The 21,688-nt window shown below is 38.2% G+C and overlaps 1 protein-coding gene and 1 long non-coding RNA gene across 5 annotated transcripts in view; one reads left to right on the plus strand and one right to left on the minus strand.

Moving 5' to 3' along the window:
* Positions 1-21,688, plus strand: part of LOC125484789 — a 121,025-nt gene that overhangs the window by 55,707 nt on the left and 43,630 nt on the right. The window contains exon 3 of one of the 2 annotated variants that reach the window (XR_007263606.1): positions 14,865-16,203. The exons of the other annotated variant lie outside the window; for it this stretch is intronic. This is a non-coding gene — a long non-coding RNA (uncharacterized LOC125484789). Of the gene's footprint in view, positions 1-14,864; positions 16,204-21,688 lie in introns of those variants that run through there. 2 annotated transcript variants of the gene reach the window in all.
* Positions 1-21,688, minus strand: part of LOC109916235 (U2 snRNP-associated SURP motif-containing protein-like) — a 49,483-nt gene that overhangs the window by 22,343 nt on the left and 5,452 nt on the right. The window contains exons 2-13 of one of the 3 annotated variants that reach the window (XM_020515949.2): positions 17,172-17,252; positions 16,197-16,311; positions 13,555-13,679; positions 12,073-12,140; positions 11,465-11,586; positions 10,959-11,038; positions 10,703-10,868; positions 9,403-9,611; positions 7,837-7,880; positions 5,564-5,668; positions 5,409-5,475; positions 4,951-5,120 (exon numbers count right to left, since the gene is read on the minus strand). In XM_020515949.2, the coding sequence (XP_020371538.1) occupies positions 4,951-5,120; positions 5,409-5,475; positions 5,564-5,668; positions 7,837-7,880; positions 9,403-9,611; positions 10,703-10,868; positions 10,959-11,038; positions 11,465-11,586; positions 12,073-12,140; positions 13,555-13,679; positions 16,197-16,311; positions 17,172-17,249 (1,349 nt within the window). In that variant the 5' untranslated portion in view covers positions 17,250-17,252. The other 2 variants (XM_020515950.2, XM_048604868.1) reach the window with 2 other exon arrangements.

Raw genomic sequence — 21,688 nt, forward strand, 5'->3', positions numbered from 1 at the left:
TGTTCATTTTTAATTGTATTTAAAGTTCACGATCTGCCATTATGGGATATCAACCCATATGCCCAGAGCATGAATTACTAGTCCAGTGACAGTACCACTATGCCACTGCCTCTTCAAATGCAGCTATTTGCATCAAATTAAAGTTCACCGTCACTAGATCTACAACGGCTCGGCCTTTAATCATCAATCCCAGAACAATAATTTTAAAAATAACATTATACAAAACACTTTACATTTCAGTAAAGATCCATTTCCATTGTTGACAACCATTTCCATTACCATTCCATGGGCACTGAAAGTTTTGAAATGTCATTGTTCAATTTTTTTAGGTTGCATTTGGCATTGAAGTGAACATAACTCGCTACAAACTGAAACATAAGCTGAAATGCATATTTCAAAGAAAAATCAATGCCACCTGAATGACGCAAGTCCTATTAATGGCCAGTCAGCAACTGTGGGCAAGAATGAGACAGCCTTTGCACTATTGCCACAAGTTGCTTGCTCAGTTGCATCGCTGTTAGTTTCATGAAAATGGTGTCTTGCACTTAACTGCCCAGGAGAAAGGTGCTGCAAATTGTGTTGGAAACTAACTAGGAATCCACTGAGTGGAGGATCATGGTCGGAGGTCAAGACACCCTTTTGCAGCAATTGCTGCCATATTCCAGTAAGTAAAATCTTTAAGGTCCAAAAGCCACTTTTACAACTACTGAGAAATGCAAAGTACGAAAGGTGGAAGTGATGGCGAGTTGTTGAGGGGTGAACAGGTAACAAGCAAATGAGTCACCTGAGGTCAAGGAGTGAACTATGAGTTCACAGGGGGCAGAGTTCAGGTGCTCCAGGGGCGTTGGCGGCAGCAGTTAGTAAGTTATCTTTTGTGCACGCGTGTGCAAATGTGCACGTGCACGTGCGTGGGGAGGAACTCTATAATTAGCCAGGGGTTAGAGTTGGTTTTATTCCTCTAACTTATGCTGAAAAATGATGAAGGTAACTCTCCAAAATCTCTGACTCAGAGTGAGAGTTCAGGTACCTCTGTGAGGTTTCCACATACTCAGCAATTGCCATTGAAAGTTTAAATTTCCTAGGCAATTATCGCACAGTCAGTATGCCAGAACTGTACCATGATGCCAGCAGACGGCACCACTAGACATGCCAGACCCTGAAATAAATCTCATTGATAGATCATACTGTTATTTCAGTTAGCATGGTGGTCAGTCACTAAAACATGGTCACACAATGCTGCAGAGCTCCTTTAACAACAAAGGGGGGAAAAAAGACTATTATACCAAAGAAAAATTTTTAAGAAAAGCTTTCTAAATATGGCAGACAGTTTGAAAGATCTTATAAAATACCCCAGTCAGATCTCCTCAGAAACTGTCTAAATCCAAAATCTCCCCTCCCCCTACCGCATCCCAAAACCAGTCCAGCTCATCCCTGCCTCCCTAACCTGTTCTTCCTCCCACCTATCCCCTCCTCCCACCTCAAGCCGCACCCCCATCTCCTACCGACCAACCTCATTCCGCCCCCTTGACCTGTCCGTCCTCCCTGGACTGACCTATCCCCTTCCTAACTCTCCACCTACACTCACCTTTACTGGCCCCATCCCTGCCTCTTCGACCTGTTTGTTTCCTCTCCACCTATCCTCTCCTCTATCCATCTTCTATCCGCCTCCCACTCTCTCCCTATTTATTTCAGAACCCCCTTCCCCTCCCCCTTTTCTGAAGAAGGGTCTAGGCCCGAAACGTCAGCCTCTCTGCTCCTATGATGCTGCTTGGCCTGCTGTGTTCATCCAGCCCTGCACCTTGTTGTCTCGGATTCTCCAGCATCTGCAGTTCCTACTATCTCTAAATCTTTTAGTCTCTGATTTGGGCAGGTACAAACTGGACAGTTGCACCTGGGCAGAACTGGAACCAATATGCTGGGGGAGTGTTTGCTAGTGCTGTTGGGGAGGGTTTAAACTAATATGGTAGGGAGGGGAGGTGGACACCAATGCAGGAAGTCGGAGGGAAATAAAGTGGCGACAGAAACAAAGGACAGTAAAGAGAAAAGTGAAACTGGAAAGAAGAGAAATCAAACACAAAAATCAAAAAGGGCCACATTTCACAATGACTCTAAAAGGGCAATAAATGCCAAATAAATGAGCCTGAAGGCTGCATGTCTCAACGCTAGCAGCGCTTGTAATAAGGTGGATGAATTAACTGTGCAAACAATTATTAATGGATATGATGTAATTGGGATCAGAGAGATCTAGCTTCAGGGTGAACAAAGATGGGAACTCATCATCCAGGGTTATTAATTTTCAGGAAAGACAGACAGAAAGGAAAAGGAGGTGACATTGCTGGTTAAGGAGGAGATTAACACAATAGTAAAGGAGGCTATTAGCTTGGTCAATGTGGAATCCGTATGGATGGAGCTGCAGAACACGAAAGGGAAAAAGACGTTAGTGAGAGTTGTGTACAAACCATGAAACAGTAGTTGTGATGTTGGGGACTGTACGAAACAGGAAGTTAGAGATGCATGCAGTAAGGGTACAATAGTTGAGGGTGACTTCAATCTACATATTGATTGGACTAACCAAACTGGTAGCAATGCAATGGAGGGGGGTTTTCTGGAATGTATGAAGGATGGTTTCCTTGACCAAAATGTCAAGGAACCAACTAGAGAGCAAGGTGTCCTATACTGGGTATTGTGTAGTGAAACAGGATTAATTAGCAACATTGTGGTGCAAGATCCTTTGGGAAAGAGTGACTATAATATGACAGAATTCTTCATTAAGATGGAGAGTGACACAATTAAATCTGAAACTAGGGTACTGAACTTAAAGAAAGCTAACTTTGATGGCATGAGGCATGAGGCATGAGGCATGCATTGGCTAAGATAAGCTGGCCAAGGATATTTAAGATGTTGACACTGGATAGGCAATGGTAGACATTTAAAGAACACATTGATGAATTTCAACAATTGTACATCGCTGTCTGATATAAAAGTAAAACAGGGAAGGTGGCTCAACCATGGCTAACAAGGGAAATCAGGGATATGTTAAAGCCAAGAAGAGGCATGTAAATTGGCCAGAAAAAGTACAAATCCGAGGACTAGGAGAAATTTAAAGTGCAGCAGAGGAGGACGCAAGGTTTAATTCGGAAAGGGAAAATAGAATATGAAAATAAGCTTGCAGAAAACATAAAATCTGACTGCAAAAGCTTTTACAGGTAGATGAAGGGAAAAAGGTGAACACAACCACAGGTTCCTTGCAGTTAGAATCAGGTGAATTTATAATGGCAACAATGAATTGGCAGATCAGTTAAACAAAAATATTGTTGATCTGTCTTCACTAAGGAGCAGATAAATAACCTTCAAGAAATGCTAGGGGACACAGGATCAAGCTTGGAGGAACTGAAAGAAATCCTTATTAGTCAGGAAATGGTACTGGGGAAAGTGATCGGATTAAAACCTGATAAAGTCCTCAGGACTTGATACTCTGCATCCCAGAGTATTTAAGGAAGTGGCCCTAGAAATAGCATACACATTGGTAATCATTTTCCAGCATTCTGTAGACTCTGGAAGGGTTCTAATGGACTGGAGGGTAACAAATGTAATCCTACTCTTTAGAAAAGGAGGGACAGCAAAAATGGGGAATTACAGGCCAGTTAGCCTGACATTGGTGGTGAGGAAAACGCTCAAGTCAATCATTAAGGATGTAATAACTGAGCATTTGGAAAGCAGTGACAGAATCGGGTCTAGTCAGCATGGATTTGCTAAAGGGAAACCATGCTTGACAAATCTTCTGGAATTTTTTGAGGATGTGACCAGTAGAGTGGACAACGGTGAATCAGTAGATGTTGCGTATCTGGACTTTAAAAAGGCTTTTGACAAGGTTCCACTCAAGACATTAGTAAGGAAAATTAAAGCTCATGATATCGGAAAAATGTACTGACATGGATAGAGAACTGGTTGGCAAACAGGAAGCAGAGAGTTGGAATAAACGGTTCTTTTCAGAGTGGCAGGCAATGATGAGTGGGGTACCGTAGGGTTCAGTGCAGGGACCCCACTTGCTCACAATATACATTAAGGATTTGGTCAAAGGAATTGAATACAATATCTCCAAATTTGCAGATGACATTGAGCTGGGTGGCAGTGTGTGCTGTGAGGGGGACGCTAAGAGGCTGCAGGGCGACTTGGACAGAATGGCAGAGTGACCAAATACTTGGCAAATGCAAAATAATGTGGATAAATGTAAGGTTATCCACTTTGGTCGCAAAAACAGAAAGGCAGGTTATTTGAATGGTGACTGTTTAGGAGGAGAGGTGCAACGAGATTTGGGTGTTATAGTGGAACAGTCGCTAAAGGTTGGCATGCAAGTTTAGCAAGCTGTGAGAGAAGCTGATGGCATGCTGGCCTTCATGTGAGAGGATGTGAGTATCGGAGTAAGGATGTCTTGCTGCAGTTATACAGGGCCTTGGTGAGGCCACCCTTCGAGTACTGTGTTAAGGTACAATGGCATTAAAGGTAAGGGAAAGAAAGAAAACCCTACATATCTTAAGGAAGAGCACATTTGTCTCCATTTAAATAAAATCATAAATTTTGGCAGAAGCAGGGCAGATCTATGGCTTCACCTGACTGCTGGTCAGGTGCAGGTCAAGGCATGCTCAGAAATCCATGACCATGCCAACCTCCCCAGTCAAGTACAACTGAAAACTCAGTGTGCTGATCAGGCATGGGTGCCCTGTTTAGTTGGCACAGACTGGTTTAAATTAAACAAAAACTACTGAACTAGAGGAAAAGATCACGAATACATGAAAATAGTTATAATCACGATGAGTTTTTTTTTAAACAATGCTATTTCACTAGTATGAAGTTTGAGTATTCCAGCAGTCACTTCCATATTAACCATGTGAGATTCCTGCAGGCAATAAATCAGGAATTTGCCCCCTTACAGCAGACAATAGCACTTACTCATCCTTCAGTTGTCCTTTCTTCACTGGTTCCTCTTGTTCAACAGGCACTTCCATTTCTCCGTCCTCTGGCATGCCATGTAAATAGGGATTCATAGGTGGAGGTTTCCACACTGAACCACATTTAAATATTCGGAAATCCTCTGTTCGCCATTTAGTTGGAGAATCACCCTATGTGCAGAGAAATAATACAAGTAATTTCGATTTCTCACTCAAAGTATTTGGGCAGTACTTAAAATAAATGTTGGTGTAAATTAAATAATTTATTCTCTGGCATTTACTTGCATTTTAATATAGCAGTAAAACACTTAAGCAGTTAGCGTGCACTATTTCCCCTGAATGTAACACTTGCAGCTGAAAATTAAGTGAAGCTAACTAATTGTTGATCAAGCCTACTAAAACAAAATTTATTACAAGGAATAAATCCATTGAATTTTTTTTAAAAAAACTTTAGTTTACCTGCAGAATAGAAAACAGTTTCCATCTATAGTATACATGTGCTGGATTCGTGTTCTCAAATAGAAACCTGGTAAAGGATTTGATAAGAATCATCAGTCCATTTTTTTTTACATGAATAGAAAAAATATTAAAATTATCAACGTATCAACTCTTACCTAAACTGGGGATTATTAACTTCTCGATTCATAATTAAAGCTTCAAAAACTGGTCCCTCACGCACTACAAATTCAATCATTCGATGGATTAGACACAATAGGTTCCTAACAGAACAAAAGAAAATTAAACATTGTTCAAAAATACCCAGTTATACATATTTTAAATAGCAAATGACAGACATACTTTCAAACATGTAAAGCCATTACAGCATTTGAATCAACAGAAATAAGACAAGAGAAGTTGATGCTGTCCCCTTTCTCAGTGAATCCACAATCTCAAAAGCAAATGGTGGTGTTTTAAGATATATAAAGCAGATCTCCAATCCAACCGAAAACGTGCACAAGTACAACCACCTACATTTTACTGCATTACTTACTACTATCAGCTACTACAGGCAATATTTTTGCAATTGCATTTAAACTTTTTAAAAAATTCTATGAATTTTGTACTCTTCAGTGTGAAGGATGTTAGTGTTGGCGAATGGAATACTTCCATTTTGGAAACCCAAAACAAGCATCAAACACAGATAAGAATACGAAAAGTTAGATGTGGAGTAAAGCTCCCTCTACTGTGCTCCAACAATAAGCTTCAGACCCAATCTCAAAACAGCACCCCAATTAGAATTATATTTTTCCAATTTCCCATTTCTCAAGTAAGATTTTCAGTTTTCTTATCTAGTCCCACCCTCACTGGGAAAAGGACTGAAACTGCCCAAAAATATTTTACAGTTTTCTTACATCTAGAAAACAGAGGAGACTGGGCCAAATTTAAATCCAGGTCTTTTAAGGTGAAAAGCTAGTTGTAACCCACTGCACCATCCAGTCCGACCTCACTACCAGTAAAAACTGAATTTTTTTTTTAAGCACATTTCCAAACTTTTGGATGGTACATTTTCCTACAGTTGGACTCACTTCCACTTTTTGTCAAAACTTAAAAACCCAGAAATTGTATTGTGCACAAATTTAAGGAATCATGACATCAACACCAAATTGTAACTCAATATTTAACCTTTTAAAGCCACAATACACAGACCTTCCTTGGCACTAAGTCAATTTGCAGGAATTGCAAGAAGGTGAAATGCAATATTTGAAAACCATCATACATTTGTGCACTGGAAGCCTCAACATGCCAATTCTTTCTGAAACTTCCTGAGAAATCTTCTGACTTGAATAACTATCAATTTGTTTTCCAACAGTTACAAAGTCATGAGACACACGATGTGCTTCAAAGAACATACAGGCAATGGATGGATGTGCTGAAATTGAAGTTCACTAACTTTGATTGCATTTTAATTCCGGTACATGCAGTCATAACAAAATATTCTATTTGTATACTAGGTGTTCTTGCCGTTTTACGATGTACATTGTGGCTTTAAAATGCAACCACATTCTAATATCCAAAGTTTTCTTTAAGAATTTGTCACAAGAAAATAATATCTGAAAACAGTAAAACAATATTATAAGTTGGGTTCACAAATCCAATGCAGCTGGTATATACAAGTACAGAAGCTATTTGCAGTGTAAGTATTACCTGAAAGTACTAAGTGTCCATAGTTCATGTGGCCGAGTTGATTACTAATAGTAAAAACTACCAAAGTGTGAAGAGCTAACAGGCTCAAACCGTAGTTGCGCATCCTCGTAATCCCACGAAGCCCTGGACATTCGCACGGAAACCCGTGAAAACCAGCATCAGGCTCCACTCAGTTCAGCGTCCTGAGGCATCAGCAAGCCGTCACTTCAGTCCCTGTTCCTCCGGTCCATTCATTGTGCTGTGACTAAGGCACACTCTATCCACGAATCTATTTATGTGTTTTTTTAAAGCTACGTACCAAGAGTCCCCATTTCTCTGAGCAAGACATCACAGTATAAGCTCAACCATGTTCATTACTAAGCAACAGTGAAGTATAAATCAACACTTCAACTACATTTCAGTAACAGAAGAACTCTGCCAAAATTATTGTGAAAGTCTTCACATACATCTGCCTATAGCTAACAAAGAAATATTCAGTAATATTCAGTATAGATTTAAGAGTTAAATCTAGATAATCTGTTTATATTAAGTCACTTCTTGGATTAAATATTGATAATTCATGAACTGAGTGTGGAATTAACAGAATATTTCTAGAACTATATGGTTGCTCGCAGAAATGGGGTCCATCTTTTAAGGCACGTAAGCACACGTGGAAAAAATCCTTTGGTCTGCTAAAAGTCTTGTTGCAAATAGGCTGCTTAGTCGTAGTAGCAGTAGTAGTAAGAATGAACTGAAAGTGTACCTTTCTGTTGGGATAACCACTTTGACTACGGCTTCGGACAGAGTCTGCACATGAAGTCACATCAAATAGTAAAAATATAAAGAATGTGAGTATTTGCTGGTGAAACACTGCAGGACATACAGCATCAAGAACAAAATAAAAGCAATAGTTGGTATTTTAATGTTACGCCATTTAACCAGAAGACAAACACCTCCCAAAAAAAGACGAAGCACGAAATACCTGAAAGCAGCCTACTCACCAGGGCATTTGGCCTAACAAAACCTATACATCTGGATTTTGACTAAAGTTTTCTCTCCCTCGATTGTTCTGTAACTCGCACTACTCTAGTGGGTACTACTAGGTTCAATCATCAGTTGTTGGGTCGCAGTGTAGACATACTCTTAAGTATCACTACATAGTTGTATGCAGAGTATTACAAAATACAATAATTATTTTGGTGTTATGGGAACCAGAATATCAAATCTTAAAATAAAAAATTGATGGCACAATTTCTTTTTAACTTTGTTAAAAACAGCAGCACATGATAAAAATTGATATTAACAGTATCCCACAGTAAAAGATTATCCTGTTATTTTACAAGACTTTGGAGGTGCGTAATAACATGCCTGCATTCCAGAATAATATTTAAAAAAAACTAACATCTTAAAGAGGTCCACTTCAATAATAGTACAACACTATACTACATATCACTGGGAGGCAATGATCTGAAAATGCTCAGTTTTGGATGACTTGAATATGATATACTTGGTTTAATCTACGACAGGCTAGAACTGACAAAAGTCTATCTTTTAAGTGAGAACGATTGTTTTTATTTTATTAATTTTAAACAAACATTTACATTGTATAATGCACATATTAGAATATAGTTAAATTCTGCATATAGTGGGAAAGTCATCATGAATAGTCTTCAATTTTGACAGTAAGAAAACTCGGAACTTTTTAAAAAGTGCTTTGGGACTTCGTTTCTGAGTAGACCAATAGGTTGTGATCAAAATAACTCGACACAATGATTGACTTCCTATTTTGGAAAACTAAAGTTGTTATTCAGGGTGAATAGAACGCAGAGTTTGCTGACGATTTTTCATTCCTACCATGTGCTCACCAAAATGGGCTGCTCATTATTTTCATAACCAAAGTTTCCAACTCTGTTTAAACTAGCTGCTAAATGACTCTGCCTTGAAAAGATCACAAAGACAAGCGATATCGTTCCATGCATGTCATCTTGTAAAAAAATCCCGTGTTCTTAGCCTTGTCATTAAGTTATTCTGGAATTTTCAAATTTGACACTGGGTTGATTTGAATTGTTAACACCAAGGTCCCAAACACATTTGAGTAAATAAAACCAGCGCAAGGTTTATTTTTGTAGTACATCTAATGGTGACAAGAACAACCTCAAAATGAATGGATTATCTCACTACACAGCTATAAAATTCTTTTAAAAAAGGAAGTCAGCCTTCAAGCTTTTAAAGAAAGACTCACAAACACTAGACCTGAAGTAATATTTAGATTCATCTAAATCAATTCTTGATTCTTTAGCATGCACGGAAATCATACACATCGTTTTACCTTCTCAAATTCCTCCTTCGATTTTGATGGTGGCAGTGGTAAATCAGGGTTCCTCAGCCTCCCTCTAGGCTGTGCGTTAAAAGGTAAACCCGATGGAGGAGGCGGAAGAGTCATTTCCATCATAGCTGGTGGGATATATATAGGATAGGGAGGTGTGGGCACTGCCTTTCCCCAGCCCAACTTCATTTCATAACCCATTATAAATTTCCCTGTAAACATGACACCACACAGAAGCTTTAAAACATAAAATGACTGGGTTGCTCTTTTAAATATTAGTCAAAAAAAAAAACTGAAAATATACCGACTGAAAAATCACTATGAATACACAAAAGAACACAATTTTAAATTAAGATACATTTATAAAGTTAGCTTGCACCAGGAATATAAACAACTGATAACAGGAATTGTCGGAAAACCGCTTAAAGTGTCACCATTATTAGCACCAAAAATACCAATTTCTGCAAGGAAGACAAGCGCCAGAGGTGATAATCGCATAAATTTTTTTGAACATTTGCAGCCATCCACTATTAGCCTTGCAAAATTAGGAGTTTGTTGTCAAGACATTTGTGGATTTGTGCTATAAGTAGAAATGAAGTGCACCCTAGTTGTGGCCTGGTCTTTTATGTTGTAAGAACCCTACAAATCATATGATTGATGGCCCTGATATGAAACTGAATCTTGGAGGCCCAAAAATTGAATAATTATAACCACGAAGTCTCAATCTTGCAGGTATTCAATTGTTCCTTGAGCTTCTTCGCTTAAACATCCTTTTAAACATTTTTTCCTGTATTAAAACAAACTTTTGTATCCATACTACTTTATTTCACTTATCTAATTCACCCTGTTGCCTTTTCAGTTGTTCCTCCTGTTTCTTGCTTTCTTTCCATTGAACTGGCTAAGGAAGTAGACCATCAGACCAATTCATCATGAGGTCTCAGAGACCTGGTTATCACACTCCACTAAAATGAATACCTACTTGCAAAAATAAGGCCTGAAAGGTGAGGAAAATACAATCCACTGTATTCAGCATGAAGTGTCCTATTTCAGCAACTGAGACATAATCCATGTAATTTGTCAAATTCATAGAAGTATTTTCTATGAACCCTGAGCTAAGTTAATGTCAACTGGGCACAGAAATCTTCAATTATATTTATGTCAAACTGGTTTCTCATCAACTGTTGCATATCATGATGCAGCAATGAAGCTAATAGCAGGCTTGCAAGAGTCAGATATTATTTATGAATATCAGATTCTTCACTCTAACTAGGCATAAAGACACCTTCTACTTTTTTCTACTTACCATTGAGAGATTTAAGGGCTTTATCTGCATGTTTTCTGTTCATGAAGGCAACAAACCCACAGTTTCGGAGTCTAGCCCGCTCTTCCTCTGTTCTAGGCCACATGATTTTCACACTTGCCAAAGGGCCGAATTTGCCAAATTCCTTACAAAGCATTTCTTCATCCATCTAAAATAACAGCAAAGTTTGCCTCATTAAAAAAGTAATAAACCCCAAAAGCATGAAATGTGACAAGCCACAATAGAAACCTGAAGATACCTGTGGGTTTATGTTTCCAACATACAAGTTTGTAGTATGAGGATCCCCTGAATCGTATGATCCTGGCGTATCGTCAATCACTAGATATGATTTAAAAATAATGAATTTTGCATCAGAAATTGCATTCCTGTACTAGATACACAGATGCTTTGTCTGCATAATCGTAACTTATTAAGTATATTTACCAACTAATGCCCCTTATATAAATTAGGAGTTGCTTCAGACATAGGCCATAAAATAAAAGGGAGCAACAGCCTTTGATGACTAGATTTCAAAGGTACACAAAACAGGATTAATAAAGTACAAAATAAAAACTTCTGAGGAAGGGTCACTGGACCTGAAACATTAAATCTGTTTTTTTCTTCACAGATGCTGCCAGACCTGCTGAGCTTTTCCAGCAACTTTGTTCTTGTTGTTGTTGTTAATAAAGTACACTTTGCCTTCAATGAATAGTTCAATGCCCAATTCTAATAGATGACTGCGAATAAAGATAAGTGAACACTCACAGACACGCCTGTTTATTTGCTGTTCCACATCAGCAGGCATAGGTTCAAATCTACTTGGTCTTAAATTCCCTTCTTTATTCTTCTTTTTATTTTTATGTCTCTCTTCACGCTCTTCCTGAATCCTATATGGGTATTAAAACAACACCTTTCTAAATACTCATTACTCAATGTTATATTTTAAGAAACTGTTTCTACATTTTGTTTTATTCATTCATGGGATGAGGGCATCATTGGCTAGACCAGCATTTATTGCCCCTCCCAGAGGGTAGTTAAGAGTCAACCACATTGCTGCGGGTCTGGAGTCACATGCGCCAGACCAGGATAAGGATGGCAGTTTTCTTTCCTAAATAGCATTATTAACCACATGTGTAATCCCAACAACTGAAAATGGTTTCATAATCATCATTAGATTCTTGCTTCCAGATTTTCATCAAATTCAAATTCCAATTCCACTATCTGCCATGGCAGGATTTGAACGTGGATCCCCAGAACATGACCAGGGTCTCTGGATTAACAGTCCAGCAATAATACTGCTGGGTCATTGCCTCCCCTCAATTCCACCTTTTTTTAGAAACTGTAACTTACAAACTGCACTTTGCACCACTTACTGCTTGAGCTCTTCTTTGAATATTTCCAGATTGCTCTTCTTTTTCTCATCTTTCACTTTTTTATTAGTCTATTTGTGGTGAAAAAGAGGGGAAAATGTTACTTATGCTATGCAGAACAATTATGCTCAAGGCACATACAAATCCACACTGCAAAGTACTTTTTTTTTTGTTGTAGGCACCAAGCCAGTAGTGAACTGGTATTCCAAACTAAAAATGAATTTTCCAAAACTTCCAACACATTTCCTCAATTCTGATCTTAAAATACTGAAGTCTTTAGAATTAAGCTGCACAATCATGCTTTGAGAGAAAGTTTATCTCTTGCTTACAAAAATGCAGTTTCCTACAGTGTGTTTACATCATTCACTGTCCTGAAAGTTGATTGATAGATACAGAAAATACTTGCAGCCTCAGTATTTCCCCATCTACTCCTGCTTAAAGAAAGGATACGGTACAGAATTGTTTCTGCCACCTTGGAGGAAATGGTTAAAGATTCATACAAGTTTCCACCTTTAAAATACTCCTGTACTCTAGCTCTCAAGATTCCTATAAATGCTATGTCAACATTGGACCTCTCAGCAAATCAGGCCTTAAAAAATGAGGTTTTGAATTCTGACTGACAAGCATCAGTGCTTAAAGACAATGAAGATAAATATGACAGTATAGAACAAAACAAAGGTATCATTCAAAAAAAAAAGACAAATCATTCATTTGTTGTACACTGCTGAATTGCAAACAGATGTATAAGGAGAGCAGCATGCTCAAAGTACTGATTAACTTCAAAATATTTTCAGATAGACAGGAAAACTGATTGTTTGAATATCTTTTGAAAATACCAAAAATCCTTCTATCAGAATATTACCAGTGAACTTCAATATTATCCCAAATTAAACTGAAGGGATAGATCTTTTAAAAATCAAGGGCAGTAGTAATATTTAGGCATGAGTTTGACCGTTCTTGATACAGAATTTAATGTCATTCCTCCTCAAATTCTTACATGAGAGCCGCTTAAAATTTGTCAAGGGTTCTCTACATTCAAGCCCTCACTTGATCCTCGTCTTGGTCATGGGGGTTCCACCATAGTGGCTTCCACCAGTATCTCAGCAAAGCAACCGATCTCTACGTGTGAGCCAAGATAATGGGCTCTTGCAGGTTATTTAAATGTAAAAGCATCATACCTGAGGCTCATTCTATTCTCTTTGACCATCCGCATTCAAGTGTCTACACTGGGAATAACTGTGCCATTAGGTGGACAATTACTTTTACTGTGTCTTTACAATCCAGATAATTTAGCACAAATTTAAAAATCTCCAAGCTCTAGAAATTCCCTCCTTATGCTCCTCTGCCTCTCCTCCTGAAAAGTCAACACTTTAACTAAGTTTTTATCCACTCCTCCAAATATCTCATCTGGTTTCAACAGATTTCAATTCTCCAAAGGGCCATCACATTAATTACAATAACCCATTATTATACATAATTACGTACAGGTTTCTTCACATCAGAAGATGAAGTTGGGGTAGAAGGAACTTCTTGGTGTGGTGTTTTCATTTCACCGTACCTAGCTTTAGGCTTATACAGTTTAGACTTCCTTTCATCTCTTTCCTTTTCATCTGAAAAATTTCAAAAATAAATCAAAAAAATGAACAATCGCCAAAGATGTGAATTATCCAAAAGCAAGAAACTGACGCCAGAAATAAAATCGGAAAATGCTCTGCTAGTCAGGCAACGTGTCATAGGAGAGAAACATTTAACTTTCCGAGGAAAACATTAAATGTGTTGCTCCATCCACAAATGCATCCTGAACTTAAGTACATTAAGCAAACTTCTGAAGTGATGGTTGAAATTAATTGCTGCAATTATTACATAGGTATTGAAAAGACCATATTGTTTTTATTTTTCTGTATTTTTAATTGTAACCTGACATTCATTGTAAGTGCTGCTTACGCAGCTGCTTATTCAGATAAAGGTGGAAGTCTGGTTACAGATGAGCTACAGCCACGGGGCTATGTGTGAATGGAGCTTACGTGCAGCTTATTAGTTTATGGTCTAGTGACCAGTTATCGATGACAAAGGCCTTCTGCTTGCCCACAATTATAGGATTGGCTCCTAGGTAGGTGAACAGCTCGTGAGTGTGAATGTTTGAAGTAGAAGCAATCAAACGTTCACAAGAGAAGGTGTGTTTCTGCTCTGCATGAAAAACACATTAAGTCTGAAGACAGTTTATTTTACCCTTAGTAGTTCTGACTCTTAACCTGTAAGCCAGAGACTTTATAAGTGTGCACCAGCCACCCTGTACCTTTTGAACAACGTGGAAGTATCTGAAGGAGGAGGAGAATCAAGGAGCAGCACATCCTGACAAGCTGATAAGACCATCTCATTGACACCTCACAATATTTTATCTGTAGCTATAATCTATTTATTTGCACTAACTAATTTTTGCTGTTGAGTACAGAATTCTGATCTGTGCTTTCCACTAACCTGGGTCTGAAAGACAGGTAAAATGGGGAATTTTTGACAACTTTTAAAAATCTTTAGCTCTTGTGACAACTCTGGAAACAGGAGGTCTTGATTTCCAGTGCATTGTCTGAGTGAGGGGTAAAAATATCATCATTGCTGGGTCATGTCTATACTGTGAAGCATCTAAGCAGGCAACAAGTTGTCCATAACAGATGCTTTAAATAAAACAGGCTTTATTCTTACAACATGTTAAGATACAAAAGAAAAAGTTCACATTACCTTAACTCTAATGAAATACTTAACAAGATAACATATACTTATCTTCTTTTCCAATATAGGTAACATCCCATAAAGACCCACTTTGGCAAAAATTAAATTCAGCAAAACAGCTGTGAATCTCATGCGCTCTCTCCAGTCCAGAAGAAACAATCTGCCCCTTTTGATTTTTAAGAGGAAGCTTCACTGCCTAAGACTTCAATCCAGCAGAGAACTGAAGCTATCAAGCTCAGCAGCAGCAGCAGAAACCTTCTCACTAGCCGAAAGCAAAACTGAAAACCTTCCTGGCTCTGTATGAACCCTGACCCCATCCACACATGCTTCTTTTGTCTAATTTTTTAAAAAATACCCAGGGCTAATTACACAGTTTACCAACTGCCTGTCTGAAGGAGACATGTTTTCACCACTGTGGTAACATCTCTCTGTAAGAGAAACAGGACAGAACACATCTCTTTTAAAAGCACCGTAATGTCACAGCACATGACACCTTAATCAGAAGGTAACAGCTCAGAATGTACACAATTAAGTGGAGGGACGGATTTTTTAAAACTGCCTGCTAACTTCTAGGAAAAGTTCTGCTACATGATAGACAAAAAAGAACCAGGTTCTGAAATTACTTCAAAATTTACAGATTTATTTTTGGCAAAAATAAATCTCGAGAAAGACAGGATTCTTTATAATCATTACTGAAGTTTTGTCAGCATTCCAAATTTGTGGCTAATTACTCTGATATCAGATAAAAAGACTTGCAAATATTTTTAAAAATTAGCAATCACAAAGGAAAAATACATTATTGGAATGAGCATAAATGTAATTCTTAGAATCAAAGAAATATAGTACATTATATTAGAAGCCATTCAAATCAGTATGTCTTCCTTGACTATTGCTGATATGCTTGCTACCAGAGATAAAGGTCAGTCCTCATGCAGAATTAGACATAAAGCTAATGATTCGGTACTGAAATTGATAGCACAAAGATAAATTGAACATGCATACTCATTGTCTTTCAAGCCTTGCCTATGTCTTTAACTCACTAAATATTCATAAAATTTTACAGTACATAAGGATGCCATTTGACTAGAGTCTACTAGCTCCCAAAAGATCTACCCAACTAATCCCATTCCCCAGCCCTTTCTCCATAGCCCTGTAAATTTAGCACATTCAAATATATCTAAGTTCTTTTGAAAGTTCCTATGGAACTGCCTACACCACTCTCCAAGGCAATGCATTCCAAATCTTAATAACTCTGAATAAAGAGGTTTCTCCTCATCTCACTCCCAGCTTTCCTGTTGACATTCTTGAAATTGTGACCTTATAATCTGTATTTACACTTCAATAAAAACAAATCACTACATTGTGGCACAGCCAAATTAAAGAATAATAAGGAAAATTACCTTTTGCTGCATTTACGATGCCCCCTCTTACAAACGTTTTCACATTGCCTGTACCACCTGAATCAAATGACGCCAAAAATTCTTCATAGATTTCAGCTGCCTTTAGCTCCTCTTCCTGTTAAAAACAGTGGGATATATTTTTCCAACTGTTATTTATTTTCACATCTCAAAGGAACAAATACATCAATAAAGGAAACAGCTTTTAATCTGGCACTCATAATTAAAGCTACACTTTAATTTTGTTCTTAACAAATCTCAAACTCAAAACACTTACTGCCGAGATGCAAGTAACATTCCTTGTATCACTCTATAAACTGACATGTTTGAAGCAACAATATTTCAGTGGCACTCAATATGTCCATTCACTTCACATTTTTGATCTTTATATGGTTTCTGTCTTGTGCAATTTAGACCTGCACCTCAGCAGGGTAATTTACTGAAGCAGTGGTTTTTCTTTGCATTGAGCTTTCAGGCAAAGTATTTCAACAGATCTTTGAAATACAACATTGTATATCACTAAGTTTACTTGATCAACAGATTTTTTTCCATAAAATATATTAATTATTGCTCCTACAGTTTAATTTTCAATTATGGTGCAAAATCAGCATTTATCAAGCACAGGACTTTTAGAAGATTATGAAAATAATGAAAACTTTGCGAATTATCCAATCCAACATTTTTTGATTTACAACTAATTACATGAATTGTGTTTTAACACATGTAGCCTGACACGTTTCTCAATATTAAACATAACTAATGTCCCTAAATTTCTTTAACCTATAAATTCAAGTTGATGCTTTCCATAAATTTCTGAAATATTTCCTCAGATTGGTTTTTGAATTAATAACTAATCTAAATAATATGCTTATAGCTCCTTAATTTACAGCATGTCAGATTCAATTTTTTTAAATTCTCAATTCTCAAGAGACAAACAAAATCTGCAAAGCATTATTAAATGGAAACAGAAATATAAACCTTTTTTCTTAGTTCTTCTTGCCCTTTTTTGCTTAATGTCCGTTTTGAAGCGAAGCTCTTCAATTTGTTTTCTGCCATTTTCTGCAGATAAACAGAAGTATTATTTAATCTGGTTCACACACTCGGTTAACTCCAAGTTAGCAAACACTAAACATGGTAGATCATCAGGTGCTCCAATTGAGTTTCTGCTGAGGTCACATCTTAACACAGTTAAAGAAAAACTGCAAAATAGCATTATTAAAAATATTACAATTGCACTTATTATTAAAACACAAAGCTTGTGGGCTAGAGAATTACACGCAGAGGTTGAAAGGGGGCAAATAGGAATTTCAGCACAAGTTTCTGACCATGTAAGAAACATAAGTTAATGAAAAAAACACTTTTAATTCAAATGTTATACTATTTTATTTAGATTAAAAGCAAAAGTTAGTCAAACAGACATCGTGTGCTAATTCGCCTCATTCTGCGCTGCATAATTCTAGGTACACAATTTGTAACTAACATACAATGTTAATCATTACTACTTGTGCCAGTGTTCATGCTTGTCCTCAGCACAAAAGCTGCAAATGAACATACTTCAAGCTGATCTTTGGAACGACTATACTTTTCTTAAAGAACCAAAATGAAGGCCTACAGAATAAAACTCAAGGCAAAGGTTTCAAAAGAATTGATTTACAAATTTAAAGCAAAACAGCTTGCCAATAAATTTGCATATTTCTCTTCTGATGAGTCAATTGCTTTAAACAAAAAAACTACTAAATTGGAGAAAAAAAATTTTAGCGTCCAAGACATTAGCTCATGCATTACATACTAAGAATGCAAGCTGACATAATGTTCATGCCTGAACCCAATTTCCAGCAGGTACAGGGGCAAAGGCAGTATAATTTGGATCTTTCCTACAGTAGTCTGAATCATCATCAGATCATGAACTAAGGGAGTTGGCAGACAAAAAGCAGCAATCGTCAGCCTTTCATTTCCAGCTAGGCAAACAGCAACGATAGCCATGCACTAATAGATGCACTGACTGGAATTTTCTGAAGAATGAAATGAAAGGTCAATTCGGGCCACACTCCAAAGCATTACTTATGAGAATCCAAGTTTGCAACTGTTGCCTGGACATTATCTCCAGTGATTTTAGTTATTGCACCACCATGGTAACAACAGATATATGGAGACATTGAGAAACAGGTCTTTCTAGATTTAATTTTCTTGAAATAAAAATTCACCACTAATGGGCTCACGACTACTTTATGGGAAATTAAGGACGAGCAGCAAATGCCAGTGAAGCTCATATTCCATGAAAGAATAAAAATAATCTGATTGAAATGTAGTAGTAGTAATGGCTGGTGATTGTACAAACCAGTTTTGGTTGTTATTGAGTCTAATGATTCCTCGTATTTAAAAAAAAAATGCTTAGCGATTTTGCATTGCTGGGATGGAAGAAAACAGATAAAAAAATTCCACCACAGTGCGGAGTGGGAGGAACATGGCAGATCAGGCAGCATCAGAGGAACAACAAAGTCGACAGTTCGGGTCAGGACCCTACTTCAGAACTGGGGAGGGGGAAGGCAGCTTGGAAGCAAATAGAGGGAGGAGGTGTGGGGCTGGGAGAAGGTAGGTGGTATGGTGATAGGTGGATGCAGGTAGAGAGTAGTGGGGATTGGTCAGTGGAAAGGGTGGGGCAGATAGGCAGGAGGAAGATGGACAGGTTATGTCAGTTCAGGAGGCGAGAGGGAGGAGAGGTGGGGGGTGAGGTGGGATGGTGATTGTTGTTATAAGGGGTGTAATATTTTTGACAATGCCTTTTGGCTGTTATATGGAGTATCCACAGGATTGTTAAACTTTTGTTTTTAAATTTAATGCAAGACCCCACGACACTTTTATAGACAACAATAACTTAACCAACATCAAAATGGATCAACTCATTCTGGCACCTACGTCAATGCTAGGCATCCTTTTGTAGTGTGAAATGAGGCATTTGTAAAGTATTAAGATGCTAAGTAAGTGTAACCATTTTATTTATGTTATATTCTCTTCTTGTAATTGCATACTTATATATTGGTCAGTGTCCAGAGTGTCTTAGCAGATTCACCTGCAACTCTTAAACAGAAAATGGGCATACACTTCAAGGAGGAAGATTTAAGGAGTATGGGAAAAGAGGGGAGGGTGAGATGAATTAGTTATTCCTTCAAAACGCTGCCAGAGGCACGACGGGTGCGCACCAGTCCTCCCTACTAACATTTGAGTGCCTCAACAAAGACTGGGAGGGCTGTCCCAAGACTAGTAAATCAACAATATGATATAGTCACATGCACAAAATCATAATTAAAACCAATGCCCCAGCACCACCGTGTCACTGGCAAAGTCCTATTTTTGGACACTGGAAACTTTCCAGTTGTGGCGCACTACCAATATTCAGACTCAACATTAATTCTGATTCAGAAGCTCAAAACTGGACAAACATTGATCAATGCTGTGCTGTTCAGCCACATTCAGTGGTGAATGACTGTGTGTAATTAAACAACTAACCAGAACAGGAGGCTGCATACGTATACAGGTCCTGAATGACGTGGTAAGATTTTGTACATTGGTATAGAAGATGTGGATAAAGTACTTGCATCCATTGTCAGCCAGAAGTATCAAGTGTAAGATCCTTCTCAACCTACTTCTGAGGTCCCCAGCATTGCAAGTGCCAGTCTTCAGCCAATTGAATTCAAACCATGTGATGTAAAGAAAAGGCCAAGATATTGGATACTGCAAAGACTATGAATCTTGAAAGCATCCCAGTAGTAATACTGAGAATTATTGCTCCGAACAAGATGAGATCCTAGCCTGCAACCCTGGCAACGTGAAAAATTACTCAGGAATGTCCTGTCCACAAAGGAAAACAAATCCAATCCAGTCAGTTACTGTGCCATCAGTCTACTGATCCTCATTGGTAAATCAATGGAAGGTGTCATCAACAGTGTTATCAAGTGGCACCAACGTAGCAATAACTTGTTTACCAGTTTGGGTTTGATTCAACCATATTATAGCTTTCATCCAAACAAAAGAGCTGAAATTGGTGAGCTGAGTGCCATTGCCTTTGACATTAAGGATCCTTTGCAAAATTGGAATTGGTGTTATTGGTAATTGGGAGCAAAGCTTGCCTTGGTTGGAGACCTACCTGTAGGTAGGTTTGTGGAAGTCAATCATCTCAGGGCCAGGATATCATTGCAGGACAGAAACTGAACTAGAACAGCCGCATAAAATACTGTGGCTGTAAGAATAAGTCAAAGGCTAAGAACCTTTCAGTGAATAACTCACCATCTGACTTCTCAAAGTCTGTCAACCATCTACAGGGCACACACTGGGAGTGCGATGGAATACTCCCCACTTGCCTAGATGAATGCAGGTCCAACACCACTCCAATATTCACACAGTCCAGCATGAACGCAATCATTTTGATTGACAGACCCCCTCCCCCAAACACCAGTACTAATGTGTGCCATCTACAAGATGTACTGCAGCTACTCTCCAAGACCTTTCCTACCACAAAGTTCAAGGGCAACAGGTACATGGGAACACCACCATCTAGATGTAGCTCTGATAATACTGGATTTATCAGGTTTCAGTCTCATTGCTTCTTCCAGTACTTTTTTGAAATTAGCAGTTAAGCTCCTCACTTTCACTAGACCCTGATTCCCACTATTTTGCCTATGTTTCTCATAACTTGTACCGCAAAGACAGGTACAAAAAGTCTGCTTAATCAGTTTGAATTTCTACATCCCCCACATTTTCTCCCATCTCCGTCAGTCTACCACACATGGCTTTGTTTTTCTTCCATTTTACAAACTTCTGGAAGCACTTACGATCAGTTTTCATATATTTTGGTAGATTATTCTCCTTTGACTGTTTTGTTCATACTTTGTTGCTTTAGAATTCTCCCAATCCTAGTGACTACCTATTCTTGGTATTAAGTCTATTTTGTTTCTCTAATGCCATCCTTAACCTGTTTGGTTAGCCAAGATTGATTATTTTCCATCCACCCAAGCAAATTAATCTCAAGAATATTATGGCACAAAATTCCACCACCAGCGTGGCCGTCAGATCCAAAACCTTCACTATTCATCTGTGAAGTTAGTAGAAACGTGCTGAAGTCACACAAGATCATATATACTTTATTTCAATCTGTTTCACTACCAAGACATGATCAAATTAAATAAAATTTGTAGAATACTAAAGCAGATAGTCAACATTGACAGAGCTTACAAGTAAACCTACTTTCTCCCATAGGGATCACCAATAAGGTTGCACTGGGCAAGCTCACACGAGCTCATCTGGTGCCTAACAGAATCATAAATGCCTCATCCAAACCAAGTAGAAACTGGCACTGCAGCATCAGAATATGAAATGGACACCGAGGTGGTGAGGAAAGGAGGAGGATTTAGGGATGGGGGTGAGAGGGAGGCCAGGGAGAGGGTAGGGGACAAGATGGGGATTGGGAAGATGGGGGTCAGGAAGAGATGTGAGTAGGG

Source organism: Rhincodon typus, chromosome 14, assembly GCF_021869965.1.
Source record: "Rhincodon typus isolate 14 chromosome 14, sRhiTyp1.1, whole genome shotgun sequence".
Lineage (NCBI taxonomy): Eukaryota > Metazoa > Chordata > Chondrichthyes > Orectolobiformes > Rhincodontidae > Rhincodon > Rhincodon typus.